Source organism: Chiloscyllium punctatum, chromosome 17 (genome assembly GCF_047496795.1).
Source record: "Chiloscyllium punctatum isolate Juve2018m chromosome 17, sChiPun1.3, whole genome shotgun sequence".
Classification (NCBI taxonomy): domain Eukaryota; kingdom Metazoa; phylum Chordata; class Chondrichthyes; order Orectolobiformes; family Hemiscylliidae; genus Chiloscyllium; species Chiloscyllium punctatum.
This window is the reverse complement of record NC_092755.1, coordinates 94,185,288-94,202,279: the sequence shown is the minus strand read 5'-3', so window position 1 is coordinate 94,202,279 and position 16,992 is coordinate 94,185,288. Positions and strand designations below refer to the sequence as shown.

General features: G+C 39.2%; 1 protein-coding gene across 1 annotated transcript in view; it reads left to right on the top strand.

The window, feature by feature from the left end:
* Positions 1 to 16,992, top strand: part of naa25 (N-alpha-acetyltransferase 25, NatB auxiliary subunit) — a 104,052-nt gene that overhangs the window by 53,845 nt on the left and 33,215 nt on the right. Inside the window, exons 12-18 of the mRNA XM_072587970.1 lie at positions 2,581 to 2,788; positions 5,173 to 5,262; positions 9,709 to 9,889; positions 10,714 to 10,813; positions 12,007 to 12,158; positions 13,040 to 13,165; positions 15,334 to 15,577. Of these exons, the coding sequence (XP_072444071.1) occupies positions 2,581 to 2,788; positions 5,173 to 5,262; positions 9,709 to 9,889; positions 10,714 to 10,813; positions 12,007 to 12,158; positions 13,040 to 13,165; positions 15,334 to 15,577 (1,101 nt within the window). The remainder of the gene's footprint in view (positions 1 to 2,580; positions 2,789 to 5,172; positions 5,263 to 9,708; positions 9,890 to 10,713; positions 10,814 to 12,006; positions 12,159 to 13,039; positions 13,166 to 15,333; positions 15,578 to 16,992) is intronic.

The window sequence follows — 16,992 nt, the reverse complement described above, 5'->3', positions numbered from 1 at the left end:
ACCGAGTCTGAAACGTGGTAGTGCCTAATCATTGTTGAGGTGCTATTTAGATTAGATTACATTACATTACATTACAGTCCAGTGTGGAAACAGGCCCTTCGGCCCAACAAGTCCACACCGAAGCACAACCCACCCATACCCCTACATATACCCCTTACCTAACACTACGGGCAATTTAGCATGGCCAATTCACCTGACCTGCACATCTTTGGACTGTGGGAGGAAACCGGAGCACCCGGAGGAAACCAACGCAGACACTGGGAGAAAGTGCAAACTCCACATGGTCAATCGCCTGAGGCGGGAATTGAACCTGGGTCTCCTGGCGCTGTGAGGCAGCAGTGCTAACCACTGTGCCACCCACTATCTCCAGCTTATCTTGATTATCATTGGAATAATGTAGGGGGTTGAGGACAGAGAAGTTAAGGGTAGCAACAAGATGGAGACTTAAAATGAGAAGCAACAGGAAGCTTAGGAGCACACTTGAAAACTGAACATAGTGTTCTACCATGACCTGATCTGTATTTGGGCTTTCCAACATAGAGATGACTACATTATAAATAATAAGTACCATATACCAAATTAGAAGAAGTGCATATATATTACTGTTTTGCCTGGAAAAGGTGTTTTGGGTACAGAACAGAAGATAAAAGAGCTGTTGCTTGTATGGTATGGTGCACAGAAAAGAGAATCAGAGTGATTCAGGAGTACACCAGGGGCTTGGAGAATGAGCAGTTTTTTCAGTGCAGGAAGGGATGCTTGTTTGGTGCTATCATTTTTAGGGATGGTAAAAAGGCTCGAGTATGATCCGATCCATGGTTGGATGAATGTTGGTGAATGTTGAGGACAAGGGGAAGCCTATCACTATTCTGAGAATGATGGGCACGGTTTAGAGCCAAGGATATGAAGTGTAATGAACACAGTGGTGGATCTTCTGTTTCATCGCAGAAAATTCTTGATTGACCAAAGAAGGAAGGAAATGTCTGAAGCACTGGTGTGGAAGATGACATTGTTAAAATAGATTTGATGGCTAATTGGGAATGGAGTAGAATTTCTACAAGAAGCAGGGTGGAAGAAAGTGTATTCGAGGTAGTTGTTGGCTTAGTGTTGGTTGATTGTCTGTAGCTAGAATGGAGTCAGAAGTAGAAGATGGCATGGGAAGGCATGGGAAAAGAGGAAATTTGGAAGGAGAGTTGTTGGCATTTCCCCGTTCAAGCGGCACCAATGCAATCCAGGATTGAGAGAGAAGTCTCATATAAGACGAGAATATAGAATCTTCCAAAAGAGACATAAGAAATGGAGCAGGTGTAAGCCCATCTGGCCTGTCAAGCCTGTTCATGGCTGATCTTTTCATGGACTCAGCTCCACTTACCTGTCTGCTTACCATATCCCTTAATCTCTTTACTGTTCAAAAGTGTATCTATCTTTGCCTTAAAAACAATCAACAAGATAGCCTTAACTGCTTCAATGGGCAGGGAATTCCACAGATTCACAACCCTTTGGGTGAACAAGTTCCCCCTGAACTTAGTCCTAAATCTGTTTCCCCTTATTTTGAGGCTATATCCCCTAGTTCTAGATTCACCAGCCAGTGGAAATAACCTCGATGCTTCTCTCTTATCTATTCCCTTCATAATTGTATATGTTTCTCTAAGATCTCACCCACCCCCCCAAATTCTTCTGAATTCCAATTAGTATAGTGCCAGTCTATTCAATCTCTCCTAATAAGCCGCACAGCGGCTCAGTGGTTAGCATTTGTCTCACAGCACCAGGGACCTGGGTTCAATTCCTGCGTCGGGCGACTGTGCAAACTCCACACACACAATCTCCCAGTGTCTGTGTGGGTTTCCTCTGGGTGCTCTGGTTTCCTCCCACAATCCAAAGATGTGCAGGTTAGGTGAATTCGCTCAGCTAAATTGCCCATAGTGCTCAGGGTTGTGTAGGTTAGATGTATTAGTCTGGGGTAAATGTAGGGGAATAGGTCTGGGTGAGTTACTCTTCGGGGGGGTTGGTGTGGACATGTTGGGCCAAAAGGCCTGTTTTCATACTGTAGGGATTCTATACAACAAATCTATATAATACGCCACATGCATGGCTGAGCCCCAAATGGCAGCACACTTTATATCAGGGATGGAACTGGAGTCAAAGGACAAACTGTTCAGAAGGAGAACATGTTTAGCCAGCAGACCAGTGGTAGTAACTGGGTCTGGTTGCATTTTTACTCAAGGAAGAATGGAGCTACTGGGATGTAGGAGATGCAGATATTGAGATTGGATTGTCCATAGTGATGAAAGCCTAGCAGAGGAAACAAGAAGAATTGTGGATGTAGGTTAGAAGAGATTAAAAATAGAGCTGTGATGGGAAGAAATCTATTACATAGAGAAGAGCAAACTGAAATGATGAATCTCCGAAGCCATTGCTCTTTGTGGCTCTTGGGAAGGACATGGAAGTGAGCTATCTCGAGGTTGGATCAAAGTTGTCTGGAAAATCACAAAGAAGATCGTGTTTGTGACAGATTATTGATTTGGTATGTTTATTGATTGTATATTTTAAGTGTGAAAATTGCTGTTCTTGCTTTCTTTGCAGTTTATCAACAAATTGATGGAGGTAGTACCTCTTTCAATATCAACAGAGAGTGATCTTGCATTGCCAGGTGATGTCAAAGCCATGCAAAGGCACATGTTTGTTGTTCAATTTGCCCGATTATTAGGCCTTCATGAGACCATGGACCAGACACAGAAGCTCAGACTTATTCAAGAGCTGATGCAGAGATACAAACATGCCTTAAAGTTCGGTAAGTTAATTTCACTTTTTGTCCCACCAGCACATGCTGCAACCTAATATTTTCTCTTAAAAGATTTTGAGGTGTTTGCTCTCCCTTTTATAGATTGTAGACAGCAATTTTTTACCAAGTTAATTGTCTCCTCCTGGTGTGTAATCAGAGACCGAGATTTAGAGGCCGAGCATTGATAATGCTCATATTTAACCAACTAAAACAGTATAAATTATCAGCCTGGAGTATTTTTGTCTTATGCTGTTGTCTGAAAAAAGACCTCTGTCCATTCAATCATTCACTTACAGAGTTATCCAGTACCAAATCGGCCGAGTCTCAGTTGCTTTTTGTGTGTCTCACCATTCAAGTACTGCCAGGAAGCCAGGCTAGCCAGTCACTCAGTGAGAAGCTAGGCTACTATTTACTACTCCTATTCCTCTCGTATATGAATAAAATTAATTGCTAAGTTTTAGGGTTGTTTCATTATCCTGTTTTCAAGTATATTGTTGTGATAGCAACTTGATCTCTTACTTGCCTCTCCTCCACCTAATGGATAATGGTCATTGGTTGCTCCCTATCGCATCTCCTGATACAATAATGAAATCAATGAAATCCATTTTTAAAACTCAAATTAATCTTATCAAATCTGCATATATTTATACTTATTGTCATTGATAGAGCAAGAAATTAAATGCACGATTAACGTGAAATAGATCTTTTATTTTAAACAATATAAGCAATCTTTGAGGATAACTGAAGCATTTTCTAATTGGAAAACAGTTTTAACTGTGATCTCAGTCAGCCCGAAAGAAATTTCAAAATAATGATTCGTATCTTAGTCCCAAAATTTCAGTCCCAACTATTAGACTTGCTGTGTTAACTTACAACTTTTGTCAGTTGTCTGAGAAAGAACCTGCATTTTATTTTCGAGTATATTTTTTAACCTGAAGGTCTACACTGCACTGAATATAGTTGCGTACATATCATGAGCCCACGAAATGTTTGCAAGCGACGACTCTCTTGTTGAATTTAGATTTGGCATGTTTGACTATTTGATTTGAAAATGATATCCCTATCTTGCTATTATCTCATGTTCATACATCACTCTCTAACAGATATTGATTGTAAGTGTTCAAGTGGAAATTCAGCATACTTTTCTCTCTGGAACCTGGTGAACTGGCTACAGTTATAATGTCTCTACCACCAGTTAACTGAGCATGGCCGAGGAATCAAAATTGGAATCTTTCTAGTCCGTGTGGTTCAATTGTGCCTTTCTGTTGCTGATTGAACATTTGCTAGAACTGGTGAATAATTCTTAGTGTACATTGAGGATAGCTTTATGCTGCACACCTTTTTGAAACACTAACATTGGGCCACATTTTGTTGTAGCTGACGTTGCTAAATGCCTGCTATTGTTAGATTAACCCTTGCACATTTTGGGCTGTAATTTTTTCACATGACAAGTTGTGGAATGTCCAAGCTAATGGTTTTACTTCGGAAAACCAGGCACTTGGCACTTGCATAAATCAACCATTCAGATTGAAGTATTAACAGAAGTGCTCAGAAGGAAGCATAAATTACCGTAGGTGAATTCATTGTCAAATCAGCCACAGAAGTGAAATAGAAAAAATTGTGCTCGTAGTCGAAACAAAAATAAAGTGAAAAATGTTTCATGTTTTCATGATCAGTTAAATTCCAAAGAATTGATGTACTTATTATTATGTTTCCTTTTAGTGTCCAAAAGGTTAATTCTCAATAATTATCTCTTAACACAACACAACACATCATGAAAAAGGTACTTAAACTGAAATGAACAAGATTCAACTACCACTGTTAAGTTTAATTCATATCATGGACATGGATTGTTGAGAGCTAATTTATAGAATAATGAGCAAAAGGCTGCATCATGGGGTTAATTTGGGAAGCTCTTTCAAATATCAGATACAGTGGGCAGAATGGCCTTTCTTGCTGCAAGATTCTGTGATTATTTCTGCTCCACAAAGCAGAGCTTCAGCATCATTCAAGTCATTTCTGTGTTGAACGAGATAGCAAGATAGTATTTCATCATGAGCGAAAGATAACTCAGCTCAGACAGGAAAGATTTTATATTTGAATTTGACAGTGCATCCTCTCACCTGAAGCTTCTTTCATGAATTTACACCTGAATAACGGTCAGTATCTCACTCGTGTTTTGGCAACTTAATCTGAGCCAGTATTCCTTTCTCTGTATTTAACAGGTTTTTTTTGTATTAATTCAAGATGAAACAACACTCATTTTCATTTCAAATGTATACATGCACGAATATAGCTGCAGCAAACTTGCCTCTGGCCTACTCTTAAGTCAATATGTTATGCAGTATTTTTTGAAGTACTTTTTAAAATCTTGTTCTAATTATGTTTATTAGGAACATCGTGTTTGAAAACAGAACTGCAATTCTCTGATAATTATTGTCTCCTTGCTGTGCACCAGCTTCTCGATATCTGGCGACAATCAGGTCAGTGTTCCGCTTGAATCTTAAGCTGTAACACGAGAAGTAGATATTCCCAGGAAAGTAAGACTTCTGTATTTGAAACAGAAGCCAAATACTAGAAGACTGAGATAAAAACAGCATAAGACATAGGAGCAGAAATGAAGCCATTCAGCCCATCGAGTCTGCTCTGCCATTCAGTTGTGACTAAGTTTCTCAAATCTAAGTTTCCAGCTTTCTCCCTGTAACCCTTGATCCCTTGATCAAGAACCTAACTGTCTCAGTCTTAAATATACTCAGTGAGCTGGTCTCCACAGCTTTCTGTGGCAATGAATTCTGTAGATTCACCACTCTCTGGCTGAAGAAGTTTCTCCTTATCTCTGTTCGAAAAGGTCTTCCCTTTACTCTAAGTCTGTACCCTCGGGTCCGAGTCTTTCCTGCCAATGGAAACATCTTCTCAACATGTACTCTGTTCAGGCCATTAAGTGTTCTGTATATTTCAATTAGATCTCCCTCATCCTTCTCAACTCCATTGAGTATAAACTGAGTCTTCAAATGTTCCTCATACATTAAGCTTTTAATTTCTGAGACCATTCTCGTGAACCTCTTCTGGACACGCTTCAAGACCAGTACATCCATCCTGAGATATGGGACCCAAGACTGTGCACAGTATCCCAAATGTGGTCTGACGAAAGCCTTATCGAGCATTATATTCAAGTCCTCTTAAAATAAATGCCATAATTGCATTTATCTTCCTAACTACTGACTGACTGAATCTGCAAGTTTACCTTGAGAGAATCCTGGACTAGAACTCCCAAGTCTCTTTGCACTTCAGACTTCTAAATATTCTCTCCATTTAGAAAATAATCCATGCCTCTCTTCTTCCTACCAAAGAGCCTGACCTCTCACTTTGCCACTTTATATGCCATCTGCCACTTCTTTGCCTGCTCTCCTAACCTGTCCAAATCCTTCTGCCGCCCCCTCTCCCACCTCCTCATTGCTACCTGTCCCTTTACCTATCTTGCTTTTGTCTGCAAACTTTAGCCAGAATGCCCTCGGTTCCTTCATTTAGATCATTAGGGTATAAAGTGAACAGTTGTGGTCCCAGCGCTGAGCCTTGTGGAACACTACTTGTCACTGGCTGCCATCCTCAGAAAGACTTATTTTATCCCCACTCTCTGCTTTCTACCAGACAGCCAAGCTTTTATCCATGCGAGTACCTTGCCTCTGACACCATGGGCCTTTATCTTACTTGGTAGCCTCGTGTGTGGACCTTGTCAAAGGCTTTCTTGAAGTCCAGGGAGATAACACTCTTTGGCTCTCCTTGGTCTAACCTGCTTGTTACTTCCTCAAAGAATTCTAGCAGATTTGGCAGGCGTGCCCCCCTCCCACCGACCCCCTTGATGAAGCCATGCTGCCTTTGCCCTATTTTACCATATACTTCCAAATATTCAGAAATCTCATCCTTCACAATGGATTCCAAGATCTTACCCATGCCTGAGGTTAGGCTAATTGATTTGTAATTTTCCATCTTTTGCCCTACTCCCTTTTTAAATAGGGGTGTCACGTTAATGATTTTCCAGTGCTATGGGACCCTCCCTAATTCTAGTGATTCCTGACAGATCACCACGAGCACCTCAACTATCTCTTCAGCGCTCTCCTGTAGAACTCTGGGGTGTAGTCCATCTGATCCAGGTTATTTATCCATTCATGCCATTCAGTTTTTTCTAGCACCTTCTCCTTGATGAGGGCCACTATACTCAGCTCAGCACTCTCTTCAATTTTTGGGATATTATGCATGTCTTCCACTGTGAAGACTTATACGAAGTAATTATTCAGTTCCTCAGCCGTTTTCTTGTTCTCCGATACTATCTCTCCAGCGTAATTTTCCACTTTTGCCTTTCTTTTGCTCTTTAAATATCTAAAGAAATTCTTACAGTCTTTCTTTACATTACTGGCTAGCTTACACTCATTTAATCTTCTCTCTCTCTCTATTTATTATTTTGTTGCCCTCTGTTGGTCTTTGTAAGTTTCCCAATCCTCTGGTTTACCACTACCCTTTGCCACACTAAATGCTTTCTCTTTTGTTTTTATGCTATCTCTGACTTTCCTAGTCAGCCATGGCTCATCCTGCTTCATCATCCCTGTACCATGCTACTTTCTCGTCAGGATGAATCTCAGCTGTGTCTCTTGACTTACTCCCAGAAACTCCTGCCATTGCTGTTCCACTGTCTTTACTGATAGGCTCCTCTCCCAGTCAGTTCAACCCAGCTCCACCTTCATGCCTCTGTCATTGCCTTTATTCAGCTTTAATACACTTACCTCAGATTCTGTCTTCTCCCTCTCAAATTGCAAGGTAAATTCAATCACATTATGGTCACTGCCTCCTAAGGGTTCCTTCACCTTAAGCTCCCTTTTCAAGTCTGCCTCATTGCACAACACTAAATCCAGTCTTGCCTGTCCCTTGTGGGCTCCACCACAAGCTGTTCCAAAAAGCCATCTTGTAGACATTCCACAAATTCCTTTTGCAATCCATGACCATCCTGAGTTTCCCAATCCACCAGTATATTGAAATCCCCCATGATCACCATAACTTTTCCTTTCACACACACTTTCTGTATCTCCTTGTGTATATTGCACCCCAGCTCCTAACTACTGTTTCGAGGCCTGTACATAAATTCAACTATGATTTTTTTTTAATATCATTTGCAGCTCCTCCATTCTACCCACACAGATTCTCTACCATGTGACCCTACATCATTTCTTACTATTGATTTAATTTCATTTCTTACTAACAAGACAACCCCACCCCCTCTGCCCACCTGCCTATCTTTTTAATAGGATGTATATTCTTTAATATTCAGCTTCCAGTCCTTATCCCCTTGAGCCAGTGATGCCTAATACAAAATACCTGTTAATTTCAATTTGTGCCACAAGCATATTTACCTTATACTGTGTGCATTCAAATATAACACCTTCAGTCTGTATTAACTGTCTCTCTTATTGTCATTTGTTTGTTTAGCACGTTTGAAGTTTGATTGCTAACTCTTTCCATACACTCTGTCCTTTTTGTGTCTGTGTTGGAGATCTTATTAACCTCTTCTGAGGTTTGCACTCGTGGCACCTCCTGTAATTCATGTTTTCTAATTTCACTTGCAACTTAGGAATCCCACCACCCCCCCTCCCCAAATTTAGTTTAAAGCCCTGTCTACAGTCCTAGCTGTGCGATTTGCAAAGTCTCTGGTCCCAGCATGGTTCAGATTAAGACCTTCCCTTTGGAACAGGTTGTTTTTTCCCCTATACTCATGCCACTGTCTCATGAATTCAAGCCCATTTCTCCCCCACCAATCTTTGAGCCACACATTTATCTGCTTTATCTTATTGACCCTGTGCCAATTACAGTTCAGGTATATTCCAGAGGTTGTTACCTTTTTGGTTCTGCTTTCTAATTTAGCTCCCAGCTGTTCATACTCCCTTAAGTGACCAGCATCTGTGGAGAGATAAATTAGAGTTAAAGTTTCAAAACTGATATTGGATTTTCCAGAACTTTGTTTTAATTGCTGTGTTTCAAACTAGTTAAACATGGCCACAAAATGCTAATAATTACTGTTTTTTGCTAACTTAGTTGAAAAAACTAAAGTTGCTGGGCTTGCACTGTATCAGTTTTTCAAAGCACTGAAAATACACTGATTCAGTACTCATCATCCATTTGTTTTTTCCTGTTTTGATAATATCCTTTTCTTCAGTATGAGGAGAAGGCAAGTGGAGGTGAGTAGCTTTCACACAGCACAAGCAAATTGTAAAATAAGGTTTTTTGAGAAACAGATTTGAAAGGTCAAATCATATACTGCAGGGCATCGTAAAGATTGTGAAGTGTGATGAGATAAGTTGAATAATAGTAATCTAGTAATAGTTTAACAAATTGAACCTTATAAGAAGAATGAAAGGAGAAGTTGTGAGGTCTTCCATATTTCTGAGTATTTAGTAAAGAAAGATGGTGCATGAGTCTTCAATTCAACTAACCGACACAAGTATGTCAACTACTTCCTTCTAAAATTTAAAATACACTAATATGTTTAGAGTCGTGTAAGGTCTCTGCCTCAAAGGCATTATCTATTCAACTGTGGGATGTACCATCTGGCAAGACATGTTCAGAGTGGGGAAAAAAAAGGGATTTATAGTCCTCAAAATATGCAAAAAAGATTTTATTTGATAAATACCATGAAGACTAATTTCTGTGCAGTGAATTATTTGTCTAATGAGTGATCAGATTTGATGAGTGCAGCATGTAAACATTTTGAATTAGGTTTTTTGGGAGGAGAAGTAAATTGTAAAGATGTTGAAAAGAAACTCTCACCGCAATGATTTTGGACAAGTCATCTGATAAAATGGCTTTAAACACTTATTATTCACTGTTGCATATCTGTTATTGATATTTTTGCTTAATACTTTTGTGTACTAATCTTCTTGCAGGTGAGGAATGGCCGCTGTGGCGATCCCTAGCACTGTTGGAAGAGAGCCTCTCTAACAGCCCCTCAAGTGCTCAATTCAAGCTGCTACTCATTCGAATTTATTGTCTGCTGGGAGCTTTTGAGCCAGTTGTAGACTTATACACCAGTCTTGATGCCAAGCATGTGCAGCATGATACAATTGGGTGGGTGCTGATTTTATAGCCAGTAGATTATATCAGTGTGCTGATGTGCCTTCTTTTATTTCCTTAACTTTGAAAGATGAAGCCACCTAACTATGCCTCTTGTTAGTGTTGTATTTTGGAAAGAAGAATAAAAAACAAGAGCACTTAGGAAAAACATTAGATTTTTGTGAAACTGGGAGATTACTGTTCTCCCAATCTGCATGCAGGCCCTTGGCATAAATTAATATATATTTGAAAATCTAACAATCCAAAAAGAGGTGCAGTGTGGTAAACAAGGAATGTAAATTGGTGGTGTTCTGAGGATAGGAGTCAAATAACATTGTAGGGGCTTTGCTCTTTTTCTAGTCTGTGTTCAATGTAAACTGATTTCCATTCTCCAATAATAACACTACCTTCCGAATAAAACCAAGCGTAATAGAACTGCTGTTATCAACCATGATAAAGGATTCTCTGGATTAACAATAAATCAGTAGATCAATTCCAAGTCTTAATCTTGATCATACAAGTATATCTCTGCTGTTAGTACTTGTGTACAAATAACATTGAATTACATCGGTCTTGAATTGTGACATTAATTTAAATCCAAAGAGCACTGGTTGATGCTTATTATTTACGGTGTCAATACACTTTAAGCAGAATTTTGACAAAATGTTTGGCAGTTGAGAGGAATTTGTGCCAAGGAAATTCAAAGATATTTTAATATTCATAAATATAAGCAACTATGACAAAATTAGTGCAAGTATATTGAAATGTAGAATAACTGTCTTTAAAGTGATGTTGTCTTGCAAGAGTTAGTGACTGATACTGTTATGCTTGACTGGCAGATATCTGCTGACTCGTTATGCGGAGCCGCTGGGCCACCTTGCTGCTGCTTCCCAAGCATGTAACTTCACACTCAGGTTTTTCCACTCCAACCAGAAAGATGTAAGTGTGGTGCAAATCTAGACTTTGAATGGATTGCATTGAAAGAGCAATCTGTCAGCATTAGTCATTGCTGTTTTCAAATTCTTCCCACCTAACCCCATGCAGAATTAATGATTGCAGCAAGTGGATTCCATTTGTTTGAGAACATTTTTTGTAAAAATGCAATTTTGTGAATTTAGCCATAATTTAAATTCCTTGTAACCATTCTTGATTGTCCATTTTCCAAATTCTGGTTAAGGACCACATCAAAAAAGGTGAGTTCCCAGGTTTTGGCAGTACTGGCGTAGGGATATATTTTACAGCATACAAAATTTGATTGAAAATGTAAGATTTTTTTGCTTTTATCAAACTGAATTTTGCTTTTCTGATTTATGGAGCCACCTCAATTCCTGAAGTTATTGTTTTAGGCTGCAGTGCACTCTTTCCCTTTGGTTTTTGTTATTTAAACAATGTAGTATCACCACCTTAAAACAGCACAGTAGTTTTAGGCAATGTTTTGTTTTTTAAATGAAATGTTTCTCCATCTCCTCTTCTCCCAAAAGTTACAAATTGTGATACGATATGATTCTGCTGATGGCCACCAAGGAGAGGTTTTGAAATACTTGTTGCCTTCGGCATGTATCAGCGGGAATCTGTTGCATCCACATACTGTACCAGAAATGACTGAATTACGACACAGAAACAGATTATCCGAAATTCAAACAAAAATTTCACAAGTCAATTGTATCTCCGTCTTGCTTCTTGCTGCAGTCACCTAACTTAGCTAGACCAAGAATTGAGCCTAAAACTATTCTGGTTAGTGTTATTCCCTTCACTCAGCTCCCAGTTTGCATTGGGTTGCTTGGTCTCAGACAGATCGACAGTGGGAATGAAGCACTTGTCCTCAGTGCTTCTGAACTGGACATGTAAACTTTTTTTTAAGATTCCTGAATCTGATGTCTCAATGATAACCTTCTGGTAATTACAAAGATGTAAATGTCAACAAGGACAGGATTGTGATCTCAATTAGGTAACATCCAACATATCACATGAGATATGGTACCAATCGTACCCTAGTAAGAGTCATTACTTTGAGGAGAAACTGGATTTTCTGTCTTCAATGAAGTCTTTCTTAAGTTTTCAAGAAACATTTTTTTTGTGTCATTGTTGTCATAAAAATCCTTTTGAATGTGATGTTTTACTTGATTTTTCAGACCTCTGAATACATAATTCAGGCATACAAATATGGTGCGTTTGAGAAAATCCCAGAATTCATTGCCTTCCGGAACAGGCTGAATAATTCTCTGCATTTTGCACAAGTTCGCATTGAACGTATGCTGTTAGATCTCTTCCTCGAAGCAAACATGTATGTGTGGCAATACCAGACAGTATTGTATTGGTAAAACAAGGCTTATGTTTACTACCTCACTTGTTTTGGTAGTTGATATCTTAAGCTGTTTACTCAATGCTTTAATATAAAATAAATGGCTGGGGCTTTTTTATTTTATTTGTAAGATGCATTTCGTCTTGCTTTTGATAAAATCTTTTTCTATCCTGTCTTCATATGAAAGTTGCCCATTCAATGCTCTGTACTTTTGAACGCAGTACTTATGTAGTAGGAACATCTTGATGTCCAATGGCCTTGCATTAATTTGTACTGTAGCTGAATATATTTCCTTGGTAATCTTCATAATCCACATGTAACAGCAGAGGGTAATGATTGGAACAGGATCTAATATTTGAATTTTTGTTTTGTTTGCCTGCTTTATAAAGTTGGTACCTTGACTTAATTTCTGACTTTAACTTCATCTCTTCCTGTTATTCTGTGTTAAAATGGGGAAACAGGGAGATTGGTAATGCAGTAGTTTCTGAAACTTAATGTTTTGAGGCACACATAGAAATTACAATATTCAAGTACAGATCGTGCTGTTATAATATGCGTATCATCGATGCAAATCTGCTGTAACGATTAACGAATTGGGGATGTTGTTTCTGCAGTGCAAACTTTTGAAATGTGTGTTGGCTGTGATGTGAATACAGCACAAATACTTTTAAGTGCTGTATCGAAAGTGCGATTTTTCTGTAATGCGGGGTTGCACATGAATGCAACCATCTCATTATAGAAGAACTGACTGTAGGCTATTTACTTTAATAGATTCACGTTAGCCTTTGTCTTTCAAGTTGGGACAACCCACAGTTGCACGTTAGCTCTTTATATTTTAAATATCTTCTTATTTCCTCTTCTAGAACAAACAGCCTGGAAGAAAGTATAAAAGCAATGGGTATATGTCCAGATGAGGATGATATTCCATGGGACAATCTACGGGATAACCGGGATCTGGCTGTTAGTATTAGCTGGGATCCAAAGGACAGGTAAATAATTTTGTAAACTGCAATTTTAGTTATGATGGTGAGGAAATGACAATAAAAGGCAAGCATAATTAATGGATAACCTCTATCGACAATTGAAGCAGATGAATGTTTCAAATTCCAGAGATGAAAATCTAGTAGTAAATGATTGTCTTTTCATTGTTTTAAATTCTTCTCTAACAAGATGTGATATATTTATGTAGTAATATTATTCTAGTATTGCTGTCCTTTACCTCACACATCCTGGATGACGTCCATTTTTTTGCAGAAGAGACTTGTCCACAACATTGATAAAGAACAGCCTATCAGTGTTCATAGACCTTTTCTAATTCATTTATCACCAAATCCTGCCGCATCTGCCTTGTCTCTAATGTTCTTAACATCAAAGATATCAAGCTTTGAGGTGTTCTTTAGCCTTGCAGACTTCATAATATAGCACAAATTCCTCTCACACATACAAGACTTTTGCACTCTTCTGATCATTTCCAATGAACTCAAACAGGTCAGTTAATTAATTGCACTTGAATCATAGCCTTTCCCCAATGAATCTTTGTCACTCCGCTTGTCCCCTGCTGCTCAGGTACTGGAATATTTCTCGCTGCTTCTTTTGTTCTGTCATTGGTGGCCATTCCTTCAGTCACTGTGCCCTGATCTCTAGAAATTCCTAGAAAAATTCTTTTGACTCACCATCTCCTACCTTATTTTCAAAAGGCTTTCTTATGTGTGTCTTTTACTTACCATCAGCTTGTTTTTTTTAAATCCATGTTCCCCTTTCCCCTCTTCCCTCTCATTCTCTCACTGCCATTTTGATGCTGAATTTTATAATCAAAGTATTTGTATATATTCTGATATAGAATATTTAAAATTCTACAGTGCAGAGAGTTAGACTTTTCACCCATGAGATTTAGATGCAAATCCAAATCTGATGGATGAGCTGTCACTTCCCATTTTAATGACAAGGGTTCCTGTATGCAATAGGTCGTAGAGATCATAGATCTATTGCACAAATCTCAAAACAATTCCTCATTGGTGTGGTCACAACACAAAAGTGCTCCTGAACTATCACGAATTATAACTAAATTGGCCACCTTGTTCAGTAAGATTACAACTAGCTGGCATGAGAAGGTAACAAGGATACTTGCCTTTCTTTGTCAAGGCAGTGAATACAAAAGCAAGGAGATGACGGATCTGTATTTAACATTAATTAGGCCACAACTGGGGAACTGTGTTTTAGCTCTGCTCATCACACTGTAGGAAGGATAAAATTGCACTGGAGAGGGTACAGAAGAGATTCACCAAAATGTTGCCTGGGCTGGAGTACTTCGGCTATGAAGGGGACTAGATAATGTGGGGTTGTTCCTTTTGGAGCATAAAAGGCCAGATGGAGATCTGATTGAGGGAACACAGTTCTGAGAGGGATAGACAGGGTAGAAAGGGAGAAACATTTCCCTTTGGTAGAAGGGTCAATAACCAGGTGGCAGAGTTTTAAGGTAAGGAGGTTCAGAAGGATTGCAGAAGCAAAATTTCACCCAGATCATTATGGAACTCGTTGCCGAAAGGGATGGTAGAGGCAGGAACTTCCAAGGTATTTAATAAATGTTTCGATGAATACTTGAAATGCTATAGACACGAATGCTAGAGAATGGGATTAGAATGGATGTTCGTTTGATGTTGACATGATGGGCCAAGAGTCCCCTTTTCTGTGCTGTAAAACGTCTGTGGCTCACAAATAGGAAACATTGTGCATTTAAAGGTGAGCATATTTATGTAAGTTAATGAGTGAAAAACTCTTTATATAACGGCATGGTTAGCACTGCTGCCTCTCAGCACCAGGGACCCAGGTTGAATTTTAGCTTTCGGTGGCTGTGTGGAGTTTGCATGTCCTCCCCCCTGTCTGCATGGGTCTCTGCCAAACAATCTGGTTGTTTTCCTAACATCCAAAGATGTGCAGTTTAGGTGGATTGACCACATTAAATGGCCCCATAGTGTACAGGGATGTGCAGGCTGGTTGGATTAGCCATGGTAAAAATGTGGGGATAGGTGAGGATGTTCTTCGGAGGGTCAGTGCAGACTTGATGGGTGGAATGGCCTCTTTCTGCACTGTAGGGATTCAATGACTAAATTTGCCCAGAAAAGTGCTATTGTAACTTTTTCCCTTTTAATTGTGGTAGGGAGTTGTCAGAAGGGGAAAGAAAATCGTCAATGAAAGAGGAGAGAATATGGCTTCAAGTTCGCTCATTGACACTGCGTCTGGTCTGTGCACTCTCTGCTGTTAGCCATACAGTAGAGCCAAAAAATTCCGAAAAGACGACAACAAATGGTGTCACTTCTAAAATTGAGATACTGCGCTCTTTAATTCAGCAGCTTGAACGTGTGGTGCAGTCCGAGAAGAAAAAAGACAAACCAATAGCCAAGGTACAGTCTATAAGAAAAGAAAATATGTCTTGGTTTGAAAAGAAGTTGAAACTCGGCACACAAGATCAATGTTTTTGATCCCACCCCATTTGGCTTAGTTGATTTAAAAAGAACACAAATCAATATCTTACAGAACAGAAAGTTCATGTATTCAGTCTCATGTCTATGCTATGAGTGATAGAAATTTGCAGTTCTCTTCTGCAAACAGCAGTTGAATCAGTTGTTAAATATATCCGTCTCAATTTTAAATTTGGTTAATCAAAGATATTACAGCATAGCAAAAGCAGTGATATTAAGTCAGTCCACAGATATGTTATTTTGTGATATCACTAAACTGGCTCAATAGCCAACTTGTGTTCCAGTTTGTCATTTCATCCAGATAATTGCATTAAATGTACATTATTGGCCCAGAAGAATAATTGGCAGCGTTCTTTCTCCAGAACTATCTCCTTCAACTTGTGCTGCAGTTGAATAGTTTATCAGCATAGTGAGTGCTGCCAGAATTAATCAAAGGAAGTACAGAGTAATGTAGCCCAATAAGAGTCACTATAAACATGGTCAAAAAAAACACGCAGAGCTTTTGTCAATTATTATTAATTGTCAGAACTGCATCTGGAGTTGGGAAAACTTGGGGATATCAGGCCGCAACCATATTGGACATAGTGATTATTGACTGTTAAGGTTCTGGGCTGCCATTGCCCTGTTTATCCTTGATGAAAACCTGCAGCTACCTCAGCCTAATACTGTATAACCACTCTTGCTTGCTGCCCTTCCAATTTAACAGGAATGCCAGTGACCAAGAACTTTGCATGTAAAAATTAATTGTCCCTCACTAAGTTTGCACAAGTATTAGGATATTTGTATTTTCTTTCATGTATTATTTCAGGCAACTGGGTTTCTCTGACTAGGCCAGTATTTTTCTGCCACACCTTATTGCCCTTGAAAATACAGTGAGTAGTCACTTGAGCAACAATAACACATGTTGTAGGTGCACCACAGTGCTGTTATAAGGAGTTCCAGTTTTTTTTACCCAGCAACACTGGAGAGATGGTGATATTGTTCCAAGTCAGGAGAGTGTGTGGCTCAGAGGGGATCTTTCAATCAGTATGTTCCGAAATGTTTGCTGTCCTATCCTCTTTTCTAGGTGCTAGAGGTTGCAAGTTGGCAATGAGACTCAGCAAGTTGTTGCAGTGTATCTTGTGGATATACAAAGTTGTGCCACTGTCATTGCTGTGGACATAATTAATGTTTAACATGGTGATTAGGATGCTAATCAAGCAGGCTCATTTGTCCTATATGTTCTTGAGCTTCTTGAGGTTTATTAGATTGGCACTAATCAGTGCTTAGTAATCCATCAAATACCTGACTTGGGGCTTGTCAGATGTTTGGGAGTCAGGAGGCAAGTTACTCCCAGC